Raw genomic sequence first — 14,209 nt, forward strand, 5'->3', positions numbered from 1 at the left:
GAGAATTTTGGGGAAAAAAAAATTCTTTTCTTCAGTTAAACATAACCATAAGGGCTTGTTTTCCTGATCTTTAAAACTGTGAAGCCATATCATGGCCAGAATGATTAGCATGGACATCCTGGTACATGAAGTGCAACACAAATGTCAAGCTGGCATGGAAAGTACTTTTCTGTTCCAATACATTGCCAGTGTCTCATTAATGGAACGCCACTAWCCCCTGCTTAACAAAGGAGCTGACAGCTAAGGAGTTCCCGTGAAAGACAGATGCTATGTTATGCTGATCTGCTCTAGGAAAAAAAAAAAATCACTCAGTGAATAATTCAAAGACATTTTCTTTTGACAACATCTGAAAGAAYGGTGGCATGTTTATAACATAATTTAGGAATAACAGCTCCTAAAACAACAAGTTATCAGCTCTTGCATTTCTTGGGCTATCGTTTTTCCACTGTCTAAGCTAACAGGTGTACAGGTATAAAATGGCAGCTCTTTATTACAAATTGGAATTCAAATATTTTAAGTGTGCTTCAAGTACCTGGCACAGCGAGAAGGAATCAAATTATGTTCTCATTTACCCTGATGTAAATCTGGAACAATTCCATTTATCCCACAGCCTGTAATTAGTGCCATGTWCTGTTCACCAGTTTGCAGCAATTATCGGCAGATGCGTTTTTAAGAAAATACGTTGCATTTATGTCAGAGTTTACATGTAATAAAAGAAGAGGATTAAGAACAGAATAAGACCATTACCAGTCGAAAGGAGCGTAAAACAGACAGGTTTCCCATGCTGGACAAACCCAGTTCCATCAGGCTTAGAATAACAATTATGCTGTCAAAAATATTCCAGCCCTGCTGGAAATAGTAGTAGGGGTCGAGAGCAATTACTTTGAAGATCATTTCTGCTGTAAAAATCCCAGTGAAAACCTGAAGAAGAAAAAGAATTAAGTCAAACTAACTTTTCAAGCACAACTCTTTGCTTGCAGAGTTTTCACTCATACAGGTGAATCCAGCAGCAAGCCAGACATATTTTATGTACAAATACTTGCTTTTTTTTGTGGCTGATTCTTTAACAATATTAAAATTTTGTCCAGTCTTTTTGCAATAATATCTGATATTTCTGTAAAGTTGTAGAGACATSTGACTTCAGGATCTGGATTGGAGCGTACATTTCCATCCCCCTCCATCATCAGAATAATCACAGTGTTAAAAAAAAAAAAAGTAAAAAACCAATAAAAGGTGCCTTTTATAAAGGTTAAATCTATTCATTTCAGTGGAGAAAGCTAAGTGAATGGAGAGTGAGCGTTAAGGGCTRTTTGGGTTGCAGTGTATCTGTCGTATTATCCCTTTTTATTTTGTTCTTATTATCAATAGAAGGGCAGTGCACGCCTCCAGTTATTCTGAGGTTATTGCTGGCAGCAAAGACGATTAGAAACTCTAATTTGAGCCTTGGTTTGTCGTTGTTTTTTTTTTTTTTTATTTTTACAAATAGTCGCAGCAATTTTCTTCTCATTGCATCTTGGGAACACATTGGTTATTTATGGCCCAGTTCAAATGTCATATGGTGGAGCTTCTAATTGGAACATTTTTCTTTAAAACAACATATAAATATTACCTATGAGGCAGAGGGAGCGGGGAAAGGAAGACTGCTGACAGCAAATTCAGTTTTAATAGATTCTGGTGAAGTATCCCAGAGAATCAGATTTTGTCCTTTCRTATGCCCTGCTTAAGTAACATTTTAAATGCATACTGCAATGTTGCAATCAACTTAAAATGACAAAATGTGGGCACCAAGTTCGTCATATACTGGTTTATTTTMATTTCACATCCTAGTACAAACTGCACAGAGCTTTGTGYTTCTGGAAAATTCTGGGATTTCYGRAATAGAAATGGATGTGTTTGCAGAAATTGATAATTTCTGTAAAATTAAAGTAMCTGTGAAACAATCAACATTAATGCACTTTGTTGGTTAAAATAGAGAGGGGAATCCAGAGCTTGTGTATCACTAATTCACCTAATATCAAGGGAAAATGCTTTCCTTCCAAGAAGCTGAATATTTGCAGTGTTAGCCCAGCAAAACTGATGAACTCTGAGCAGCAGAGATGAGACACCAATAATATGTGAAAGGGAAAGGCTAAGATAATATAATGGTGATATTATGGGATACAAATAAATGATCACAGCCTGCATTTGAGGAGTGTTTGGCTTCACTCTGYAATGCTTCAGGAATTAATTATTCCAAGTGGTCATTTCACACAATTCCTTACGGAAAACACCTTTTTGTTTCTCATCAGGGAAATGATATCTTGGATTGCAGCAATACCTTGGGACGTAACAACTTTCCATCACCACCTCATACCAAGRACACAACACACAACATGTCTCATATTTCTAACTAACCAACAACTTCTGAGTCACAGGGGTTAGACATACCAGATTCCCACTGTAATGCTTGAATTTTTCCTGGGACAGAGAACAAGACAAAGCTGGATGTCGGTGAAATTGTWTCCAGGGGACTGCCTTAAAAACTACGACACCACGCTGCACACATTATGCAACCCTCTTGCTGAGAAAATGACTCAGGAGGATCACTTTCTTTGCCTGAATCATTTTAATCAATAGCCTTCTGAGAAGGAAATGTCACAGCAAGACAGCAAAATGTCTGAGCCTTCCTGAAGGCATCAGGAGCCGTGGATGTGGGTACCAGCTACAAATTCCGAACAGCACCTGCTCTACTGCGCCTGCATGAGGGGCTGGGTGTTTCCTGTGATGAGGGTTGGAAAAACAACAAGCAGCTTAACATCCCACTGGTGCTAAAACACTACACTACTGATTTGGAGCACTTTGTTTTAAAAAAAAAAACAAACCCTTTTACCTGTCATTTCAGTCATTTAGGCTTTCATGTTGCATAATGGTACCTCAGGTTTCTAAAGGAAAACAAAAATTGAGGGAATCTTGCTCTCTCCACTCATTTTTTAAGTGGTGGCACTGCAGATGAACTCTGTACATGTGCTTGCCTGGCCTTCTGATCACATCTGAAAATGCTGATTCCTCTAAGTGATGAACTAAAGGGGCCTGAAAGCAACAGCTGCTGGATGAAGGAGATGGACAATCACAGCGGGAGAGCCCCAGTGACTGGCAGATCCAGAGAAAGCAAATCTATATTCCATTTTCATTCTTTCATTTCTCTCAGAAACATTTGTTCCGAGTAAAAAAAAAAAAAAAAAGCACCAAAGACCTGCCCTCTTTAATATTTCCCCCATTTAATGCTAGCATAATCACTCAAAGAGGGTTAGATGTAACGGGAAGACAGCCAGCCAGCCAGCGTGGGGGCAGAGGGGGGGCTGCAGTCTGCAGCTTAGGGGATGCAGTCACCTGGCAGCTTGCCCTGGAGCTGGGACTCCCTTCCCTTTCACAGGGAATTGCAAAAAATGTCAATTTTCATTACAAATGACTTTGCAAAATCTTCCACAAAATGGAGTTACCTTTYTCTGACCTGCTCTACTCACAATTAATCCGGTTATGCGGGGTTTTAGTAAAGCTGGCGAGGGTGAGCTGGGACAGTCGGGGCTCTCACAGACCCAGGCTGGGATCTAAGGAGAAGGGGAGCCCCGAGCCATCAGCCTGCTACAAAAAATACAAGCAGGCTGTTTTGCTTGCTTTACACTTCAGCATAAAGAGGAGGAATAGCTCTAGGCAGTGCTGAGAAACAGTGAGATTTTCTTTTTTTARATTTTGCAAAATTTGCTTTGTAAAATTTCTCTCTCTGGGGGGAAAAAAAAAGAAAAAATGCATCTCTCTGCAAAATTTCTCTCTCTGCAAAATTCCTGTCTCCACTGATTGTCTAATTTCCTGATGGCACCTGGCACAGCCCTGCTCAGCCCTGGCAGGTCTGCAGGTCTGTGTTGGCAGGGGAGACACCAAGGGCTAAAGTTTCACTGCCTGTGGTCTGCARAGGGATAAGCTGATCTGCCAAAAGCAGAGTGAGGAGCAGATACCTTGGCTATCCCCGGTGCCAGAGAGGGAAGTGGCAGCTCTGCCACCTGCTTTGATGGATACTTGGGTGCAAAGGAATTTTTTTTAAGTCATCTTAGGAGGCCACAAATCGTTGAGCAACAAGAAGGAATGCTGGCTGCAAAGTGAGGCTGGACACAGTCCTGAGAGGTGATTTCCAAGTTGTCCTTAACTGCTGCTTTCTGCAGAGGTCAAGAGCATGGGTTTGGAGCGAGAGAGACCCAAACAGATTTCTGCTTAATACAACCACAGAGGGAGATTTGCCAAGACACAGAAACTGAAAAACAGGAGACAAGTTCCACATTCTAGGGGAATAACCCCAACCTGCCCAAGGAAGCCCAGAGCTAAGAGTGACAAGGACTAGAGTAAAGAAAAGAAATCCAAATGTGAAATATCCCATATTCTAGGGGTGATCTGCAATGCCTGGTTATGGCTACTGCCCACCCAAACCTGCCAGCACGGGAGGCTTCCCACCAGAGGCAGATCTCACATCTGCAGTGTCCCTGTGCCCCCACTGTGGTTACTGCAGTCATAGGTCTGCAGGCCACAGTTCACCTTATCCAAAAGAGAAATTTTTTACAAGATCACATCAGTGGAGCTTAAAATTGTCCATTTGTTCCCATTAACTTAAAAAAAGACAAAGGCAACAGGCACAGAGAGACTGCTGTGTTGTAAATACCTAAAGCTGGGTGAGGTAAATCCTACTTTGAGATACTGCAGCCTATGTTTTCACAGAAATAAAGAGCTTTTTAAATCTGTGCTGTGAGCTCCTCAAATGCAAACTGAGCAGCATCCACCTTCCAGGTTCTCCAAATTATTTATGTTCCTGTGGGATACCTCTGCTGCTACCACAAGGTTTTAGGGGCAATCCCACCATACCATACATAGATGGCCTGTGCCTTTTCCAACCCAGACTCTTCTAAAATTAAAAACGTTTTAAACATTAAGTTTTAAAGCAGTAACACGTGGTAGCTTTTAAACATAACTCRGGAAGAGATGATTAAAGAAAAAGCTTCCATTTTGCGGTAACTGCAGAATTTTAGTGGCCCCCCCGGGTCACAAATTGTATCACCTTGCCTCTGGATCTGTTGTCCCTGCAGCTTGGCTGTWGACTGTCATTCTGCTTTTCCTTGGAGAAGTGTGGTCTCTGCTTGCTTTYCAGCTCTGCACTCGTCTGCTCTGGCTTGAACGTTAAATTTCCCCTCAAAGCTGTGCTTTGCTCCATGTCCCCTCTTCCCTGGGGATTTTGTGGGACCCAGCACAATGTAGGAAATGCCCTACAGGCACCTTCCAACATAGGTATCAAGCTATGATCAAACAAATCTCTATTTCCCTCCAAGATCTCTCCTTGKTTTTTTCTGTATGCTATTTTTTTAACTTAAAAGTCACTATTAGTCACCAAGAACTGCTGCCTTATCATYGCTTTTCCAGAAATTCCAAATAAAGCTCATTAACCTTTCTCTTATCTCATTTCCTTAAACAGATATCTGTCAGGAACAGCCCAAAACCATGGCTTTAATGGTTACTAACAACATCAGAATCTGTTAGCTTGGTAAAAATAGCCCCTTGTTCTTCATTCAGTTCTCTTCAGAGCGAGGTGGCCGCGTGGAGCTGCTCGACAAAGGCAAAGCAATGCTGGCAAGTGTACCAAAATGGGACAATCCCAAAACTTTAAAAAGCAGAAAGTGCACATCAAGCTCACCCTGACTTACCAAATTGCCGATGTACAGCATGTGGTCAAACTCCTTGGTCATCTTGTAATGCTCCAAGGCCATGAAGAGCGTGTTCAGCACAATGCAGAGGGTGATGGTGAGGTCGGTGAACGGGTCCATTACCACAAACTTGACRAATTTCTTGATCAAAAGCCAAAGCGGGGAGCAATCCCAAATGAGGAATTTAACAGCAAAGTGGTTCCAGCAGGGAGGGCATTTCTGGTGTGATTCCTCCAGCTCTAAGTCACAAGCAGTAAAGTCACAGTCAATTCATGCTGAGTTATATGACAGGAGAACACTTAAAATGACTCATAACACAGAGGAAGGCCCACAAATTACCCCAAACTTTTTTCAAAGATAAAAATATTTCTGTCCTAACGGGCTGGCAAATTATGCACTTTGGGGTTTTAGCCAGTTGACCTGCACTTAGCAGACAATGACCTGCTCTGGAAGTAATAACCTTTTAAAAGTGTCACAGGCAAAAAGCGAGAATCACACTAAATATGTGAAGTCTAGTATTATATATAGGCTTGAATCCTTGCTCTATTTYCCATTTTGCCAAGTTCAAATGCACAAGAATGCACTATCTTCATTTAACTTAGATTGGAATATAATTTTTTCATTCCCAGGTCACATTTTCAAAGTATCTTAAATAATACCTTTTAARGTAGATAAGAGATGAAAGCACTTAAATCCGATATTTAAAGCTGATTTAAGTACTTGAGAACCAGAGTATAACTGATTATCAACAGTTTCTATCCTTGATGTGCAATCCGAAAAGGCATTAAATATCTGATTTTTCTGAACGGTCCATGTAGAAAATCAGGGAGCCCATAAGCCAGTTTGAAAACACTGCTAAAACTCCAATGTGCTTTTTAAAGGTTCTCTTAAAATAGTGCCTGTAATACAACTTTCACATGCTCATTTTGCCTATGCACAAAATAATCAAAATGGCTTTGTAAGTATAATTTGTGTTAAATGGTGAAAAAAGAAAAGCCAAAAAAGACAGTTAATGGCTAAATGACAATGATTAGTAGAATTGCTCAGTCCTTTCCTTTTCTGATTCCTTTATGGGCATGGAATGCTGTATTATGGTTTTAGTCTGTATAATTAGAACCTGCACTGATAACAGGAAAACTTTGGCCAAGGCTGTTATTTCAATCAGTTCATAAAGAGCCTCCTCTCCCAAGGCAGGAAGAATTTGGGACAAGGGGAAAYRGCCCCAAGCTGTGCCAGGGGAGGTTCAGATTGGATATTAGGAAAAAAACCTCTTCACTGAAAGAGTGATTAAACCCAGATGGAGTCACCACCCTGGAAGTGTCCAAAAACCAAGTGGACATGGCACTTTCCAATGTRGTTTAGTGGTCACAGGGGCATTAAACCAGAGGTTGGATTTGCTGATCTTAGAGGGGTTTTCCTCAGATTCTGATTCTTTGTCCATTTTTCTTCAAAGGACAATGGAACTGTGGTATTGGGTGTCTTCCAGCAAGCTTTCAAAATATCACATGATGCCCTACATGCAAAAGTTTTGCACAAATATCTGCACTTCTCTGAAATCTTTGTGAAATCTAATTGCTCCCAAGAAATTACTCTTTCCAGACGCCAAAGAGAGATTTGCAGGTAAACCCTAAAATGATGTAAGAACCATCAGTTTCAACGCAAAATCCTAATATTGGGTTTTGGTGGGTTTTTTGTTTGTTTGGGTTTTTTTTGTTTGTTTTGTTTTGTTTGTTTGGTTGGTTTTTTGTTGAGGGTTTTTAAATTTTTTTGTGCATGGATTTTTTTTTTTTGTTTTGGGGGGGGTTTGTTTGGTTTCTTGTGTGGTTTTTGTTTTCTTTTTTTTGGTTTTTTTGAGTGTTTTTGATGAGTTTTTTTTGTTTTGGTTTTGGTTTTGGTTTGTAGTCTTGTTTGGTTTTTTTAAGCCTGTCTCTGAAAGTATTGAGAAGCTTAGAGCAGTCACTTCCTTAAAGATCTAATTTTCCAGTGAAATCTAGAACACATAGCTCTATATCCCTATTGTTCACAACATAAGCCCCTTTAAGTCCAAATTACAGCTCAAAGGGTTGGTTTCACCCTTTCCAGCCTCAGACACATGTTATTTCTCTGTCCTTTTGCCAGCTTTCGTGCTCCTGGACCTTCTGGGTGAGCTGGTTCTGCTTGCTGATCCAGCCAAAAACCAATCATAAAAAGAGCAGGAACATAACAAAGGAAGGAGGAAGGTGTGACTGTTCTCTTTTGGCACTGATGTGGAATTAACATGGTTTAAATCAATTAAGAATCCAGATCCTCTCCCACCACAGATGATCTTTGGAAAACACAATATATCTATTTTTTTTTTATACATATCTACAAAAGAAAATGTAAACCTAGCATCTCTTTTTTCTGCTACCRTTAAAAAAATGGTCAGAAAAATACAATCAGCATTTGTATTGTAGATAGTTTTCCTCTTATTTTTAAATTCAAAAATAAATATGTTCTTTATTGTCTGCAAGACTTTGTAGTGTCTGGGAAAAATAGACAGTTGTTGACTACCCAARAGMTGAGAGCAGAAACCAAATAAGTAAAGGGGAAGAGATTTCTGGTCTGGCTGTTTCAATGTTTGGCACAAACCCTACAGCCACAAACATGTTTAAATCCCGTGATATGTTTTATTCTGATTTAAAATTCCTTGTTAAGGAATTCAACTTCAGTGACTAATCAATCTGGGAATTAGGAAATCTTTGAAAAGGATTGAAACAGGTTTTTTTTTGGTTGGGTTTTTTTTTGGATTTTTTTTTTTTTTTTTTATGTGTACAGAATCATGGAATCATTTAGGCTGGAAAAGACCTCTAAGATAGATCATTGAGTCCAGCTGTTATCCCAGTATTGCCAAGTCCCCCACTAAACCACATCCCTGAGTGCCATGTTCTCTAAGTTATCCCAGCCTGGATGGTCTCTATTGCTGTGGTATAAAGGAATAGAAAACACCATTAAATAAATAAGAAGTCCAGAAGTCCAGGCCTTTTAGGACTAGACATTACAAGAAAGCAAATCAATCACAAAGCTAATTGCTAAAAACCCCACAGAAAACAAATAAAACCTTTGCAGGCTGCATTAAACACTGGAATAYGCCAAAGGGATTATTTCCCTATTAAGAACACAACTCTTTATTTATTTAAACACAAATATATCTTTGGGCCACAATGCTGCTGAATATAACCACGGGGAGGGTAAAAAGATGAGGAAGTGGAAGAGCTGTGTGGTTTCACACTGGGCTATATCCAGTYCCTGCCTGTAAGCCATCTCATAGGTGAGTCCCTCTGTCTTGCCTTCCTATCCATCAGTCACRCAGAGAATTAGGCTGCCGGACAATCCACAATTTCACTGTGTCCTGGCTGACATTTTTCTGTGTTCCCAGGTGCTMTCTCCTCTCTCATCTCCATTCGTGATGTAGGAGACACTAGAAGTTGTAGGAAGCCCTTTCATGCTTTCATGTGGTRTCTTGCTCTGAGTTGATTTCGATATCAGAGCATTTTGTGTCACTTTTTTCCCTGCCTTTTAACATGGACATGGCTCTGAGCTGGGGAACTGAGGAGGTCTCTTACCTTCCAGGGCACTGGTGATGATGCTGACAGCACTCACTGCCCTCTGCCTCTGAAAGGGCTCGTCTGAGTGGTCCACTGAGGGCYGGTGGGGCATCAAAAGCTGTTTCTTGCTTGCCTCATCCGAGGGGGAGGTCTGTTTAAAGGAACACATTTCACCAGCACAATAAAACCGAGGCAGATATCAGGTAACAATTTCAAAACTGCCTAAATATTAATTTTCACATCTGAAGAGTCCAAAGCTCAYGGACTTCTGAGTCAGACACAGGCTGATGGGGCACAGATTTTGAGAATGGCACTTTGAGCAGTTGTTGAAAATTTTTAATGCCCTTTACCTTCATGTAAAATGTGGGTAAAAACACAGGAGCTTTTACAATGCCAGAGGAATAACACTGCTGCCTTCCCATGCTCTTCGCTTGTGAAAGAAGGCCTGCTTGATTACATTAATTAATCCMTTATTCCTGAAATGTGTTAACTATTTAATTATACACTAGAAGAGGAAGAGGGCGTGGGTAACAGCTCCATTACAGACCTCTGATATCATACCAAGCAAACTGACTCCCCCAACACATGTTTTCTCTTGTTCTGAAACACTGCCAAATCTCAGGAACATATTGTCATTGTGGTGATCTTTGGTGTTATGGATTCTGAAGCTCCATAATTAGGCGAGAGACTTAGATTCTTTTTCCTCAGGAAAAAATAAATAACCTAACCCTTGTTCTCGTGTTTCTCAAGGAAAAGCTCAGAAAAAAAAAATCCCAAAGAAATCAAATACCAGAAAAACAGAACTCCCAAGCTGTCTTTGTTTAATGTCTCATTTTAAATTAGTTTTATGCTTTTTGTAGGCTTGGGTTTGTGAAGTCAGACAGAAACAGCTGAAGACACACACTGCATTAAACACTTTATACTGTCAGCTCATAGGAGCAAGATGTTAAGGCTTTTATTATTACAAGTTCCCACTTCATATAGAGACAAATCCCAGTTTGGTTTTCTCCTCCAGATCCCACACAGGTGGGAAGAAAAGTGGTGGTTGAATTGTAAGAATCTGGGAAAGCCAAGTCCAACACCATTCCCTGCCATAACCCACCCTCCTGGTTGAGACCCTTCAGTTTCTCAGAATAAGTGTTTAGCAGCCCCTGCCCTGCTCCTGCAAGCATCCAGRCTGATAGATATATGGACCCTGATGGCTCTTGCAACATATCTCAAGGAAATGGGAAAGGAGAAGAAATCCCTGCTACCAAGATGAGAACCCCTGGTTTATACAGATATCAGAGCTGCTGCTTTCGTTTCTCCATAGACAAATGAGCTCTAGGAACTCCATTCAATCTTTGGGATCTTCTCTTCCCTTGGATCTGAGATGGCCCTGACCACCCAGGTGCCAACTGAGATGTGCCAGAAGCAGCAGCTCCACAGCTCTGCTGTTGGTGCCCAGCACAGGCACCCAGAGGGACTCAGGGTCCCTCCTCTTCATCATTTCTCTACCAAAAATGCTCTTCAAGAAAGGCAATTCCACAAGAACAGCAAGACAAAACAAGTGCCAAAGCTCTATGAGCTGCCTTTCTGGACTGTGACCTCTTCAGGGCAGGGGATATCCCCAGCAAAGGGCAAAGATGTTTGGCCACTGGTTGGCACTGAAAATTATAACCAGGATGCTTGTCCCAGGTCACTTCAAGTGCAGCAGTTAAAAATACCAATCACTGCAAGACCAGAGAAGAGTGAGGACTTWAAAAGCAAGCACTTAAAACATTAGCTGGACCAGGAAAGCAGCAATGCTTCAAAATGTTTCTGTTGTTGTCGTTGTTGTTTTTTTTTTTTAGGCTTTTTTTCCCCTAAAATGTCTTAAAAAAAAACAAAAACAACTCAATTGGCTCATTGTCCACTGAGTTACTGACAAAGTCATCTCAACAGGAAAGTTATAATCAGAAACTCTTCAAAGAGAGTCCTACTTGTGCACAACAAGAAAACACTTTCTCCTTGGYTTAGGAGCCAGGGAATACCAGGAATGGTGTTTCAGATGCATTAGTACGCTTGATTTCCTTCACCTCAAAAACATCCAATAAAAACCAATGAAACAACAAATGTTTTATTAATGAAGAAAGCGTCTACACAATTGCATAATCTACACAATTCACAGCAGTTCGGGATACATAACAAACACATGGTACTGGAAAGAAATAGCTAGACAGGGAGAAAAAAACAGGAGAGAGACAAATTTCTAAGTAGAATAAAATAAAAAAAAGGAAAAGCCAAGAAAAAGTAAAAAAAAACAAAACCCTACAAACCACAAGTAAACTTGCAACTCTTCCAGTTGCCTCTGTCTGTAAAATGAACCACAAGCAAACCTCAAATTTCAAATCTCTCTGGATTATTTCACTCTTTTTAAGCTCCAGTATCTTCCCATCCTATCTGACCTAAAGCATAGGATGTACCAGTAATATGCCATCAGAAAATTTCATTCCGAGGAGTCTTTCATCTGACAGCCACCTTTTACTCACAAGTGCAAAGATTTAGAGAGTCAAATAAAAAACATTCAGAGGTTCATTCTTCCTATTTTTATTTTTTCTTTTATTAAACCAGGGTATTGAAAAGTCCAAGTTAAACAGGTTTGGCATATCTTTCATTAAGAAAATAGCAGGGAACTGAATTCTTCCATAGGTTTGATGCGATATTCCCAGACCAACAAGCTTTTTAAGTCACACTATTTTTTCATCCCAGCCTCTGCTTCCTCCCTCYTGCCACCTGGAGTGAACCCCAAAATTTAAGGAGTCCTTCTGGAGCCAAGGGGAATTTTTTGCAGCCATCCACCACCTGAAAAAGGTATTTCAGAAGGAAAAGTGAATGGCTCRTTCCTTCCTTCATCTCTGGAGAGGTGAGGGGGGTTCAATTGGCAGCTGGTCCAGGTTCAGAGCACAGCCACCACTGACCCTGCAGTGTCTGTCCCTCTGGAGGGCAGAGTCCYTGCTCCCTGCCAGCCCCTTGTCCAGCTGAGGTTCATCCCTAGAGCCAGGACACAGTCTGTGGCAGGCAAGGCCACTGGGCAGAGATTTCCCAAGAGAGCAGTAAATCCATCACAAAGTCACTTTGCCATTTACGAGGAAGGATTTTTCCAGGAAAGGAAGTTTCCATTCAGGTGAATTGCTTGAAATTATTAAAGTTACTTAAGGGAGTTCATGAGCTTTTGCTCTGTGTAAAGAACAGGCATGTGTGGGTTTGGGTTTATGTTATTATGATTTATTTTGGAATAGAGATAGTTGATTGTCACACACAGAACTGGCAGCTTTGGCACTGTGAGGTAGAAAGGAGTTCCAGGAACTGGACAAGCAGGCAGCCTAAAGGCTGTTATCGTTCTGAGAGAACACACACAGGCACAGTTGCTCATTGCACTTACATTTCTATAGAAATTAATCATAAAATAACAGCAGTTATGAAAGSAGTCTCCCTAGGACCCAGATGAGAAATCACAATGGAGTTAAACACAGGCAGCTCCAGCAGGACAAGATTATTTGTGTTGCTCCCTGATTAACTGGAAATGTTCCTCCTTTGGATTAGCCAAATTCTATAGAGACAAATACATGATTCAGTAATTTACATGCAAATAAGGATGCATAACAGAGTTATTTTCTTCCCACTGTCTACAGTTTTGAACTATGTCAAAACTATTATGTGAAGATGGGCTTATACATAGCAGCATTTTTAAAGACCATTTTTGGGAAGTGGGACTGGTTTCGATTTCCTTGTACACTTAAAACTATTTTAAGCAGAAAAAGAGGTGAGCAGGCCACACCATGAGCAATGGACCCAGTAAGGTACCAGCACAGATATTTAGTGGAATTGGAGGTGACCATAATAGAGAACAGCATTAAAGAGAAACAATTCCATTTTGGGGATGCTTGACTATTTAAAGAGATGAATMGTAAACTAGAGCAGTTTGAATTATTTGTGCCAAATCTGAGTGATTTACAGTTGGGATGTGCTACAGCAAAGTTTGAAATGAGCAGAAACCAGAGCTGTGGTGACAACTCTCTGTGTGACAGCATCAGAGGGCTGGGTAGCTTTCATCCACATAACTCATAGGAGGATTTTTGGATGACTTATTCTGTTGACCTTTATTTCTGAACATGGAAACTGCTAACACTTTCCCTTTTTACCAGTCMTGTGGCAAAGCAAGAAGTGAAAGAGAGAAATTTTACCTCAGGGTGGTTTTAGGATCAACAAGAAAACCTCAAACCAATATGGTCAGCAAAAGCCTTTTGTGCTTAGCTGCGACAAAAACCATGCTCTTTTTTTTTATTCCTTTTTGAAATTATATCACAAAAAAATAATATTATCTAGAGATAAACTTCTAAATATTTATTTCCGTTTCTTGATAAACAGCTTGACCTTTCTCAAGGGCTCACTCCCCAGGTGTTTTCCCTCCTCTCTCTCAATCTAACAATGCTCAGCATTTGCCCATCCCAAGCCATGTCACAGGCTGCCCCACTCTGCTCCTGGACTGATGGGAAGCTCCAGCTGGGTAAAGGAAGCAAGCAGGGATGGTGTCATAAGGGTGGAAGCAAGGGAAGGTGTGTTTCTAAACCCTCTAGAAGTTCTCAACRGCCACTGGTGAGATTTCACTCAGCCTCACCTGAACCCATGAATAAATTGAGCTCCAGCTAATAGCTCATTAACGAAATCCAATCCTGCTCAAGCATATCAATACCTTGTGAAGGGAGGTGTTATTACAGTCTCTTAACTAAGAAACACCGAGACACAGYRGAACAATGCAAAGCTACAAAYAAATACTGCAGGAACGTGCAGAACMTTTGGGTTGYTTTGYTCCCTGAAGATACTTACAATGTATGGATTTCCTCTAAATAAAGYAAATGCCAAAATCCCACCCAGCAATCAGGAGGAGTGTAAYAAGGTATC

The 14,209-nt window shown here is 40.6% G+C and overlaps 1 protein-coding gene across 1 annotated transcript in view; it reads right to left on the reverse strand.

Annotated features, from left to right (window-relative positions):
• LOC130573159 (sodium channel protein type 5 subunit alpha-like) overlaps positions 1-14,209 on the reverse strand; it is a 213,436-nt gene that overhangs the window by 96,416 nt on the left and 102,811 nt on the right. The window contains exons 13-15 of the mRNA XM_057365412.1: positions 9,305-9,437; positions 5,721-5,959; positions 748-921 (exon numbers count right to left, since the gene is read on the reverse strand). Coding sequence (XP_057221395.1) covers positions 748-921; positions 5,721-5,959; positions 9,305-9,437 — 546 coding nt within the window. The remainder of the gene's footprint in view (positions 1-747; positions 922-5,720; positions 5,960-9,304; positions 9,438-14,209) is intronic.

This window comes from Malurus melanocephalus, unplaced genomic scaffold, assembly GCF_030028575.1.
Source record: "Malurus melanocephalus ecotype Western Australia unplaced genomic scaffold, MMel_1.1 scaffold_52, whole genome shotgun sequence".
NCBI lineage: Eukaryota > Metazoa > Chordata > Aves > Passeriformes > Maluridae > Malurus > Malurus melanocephalus.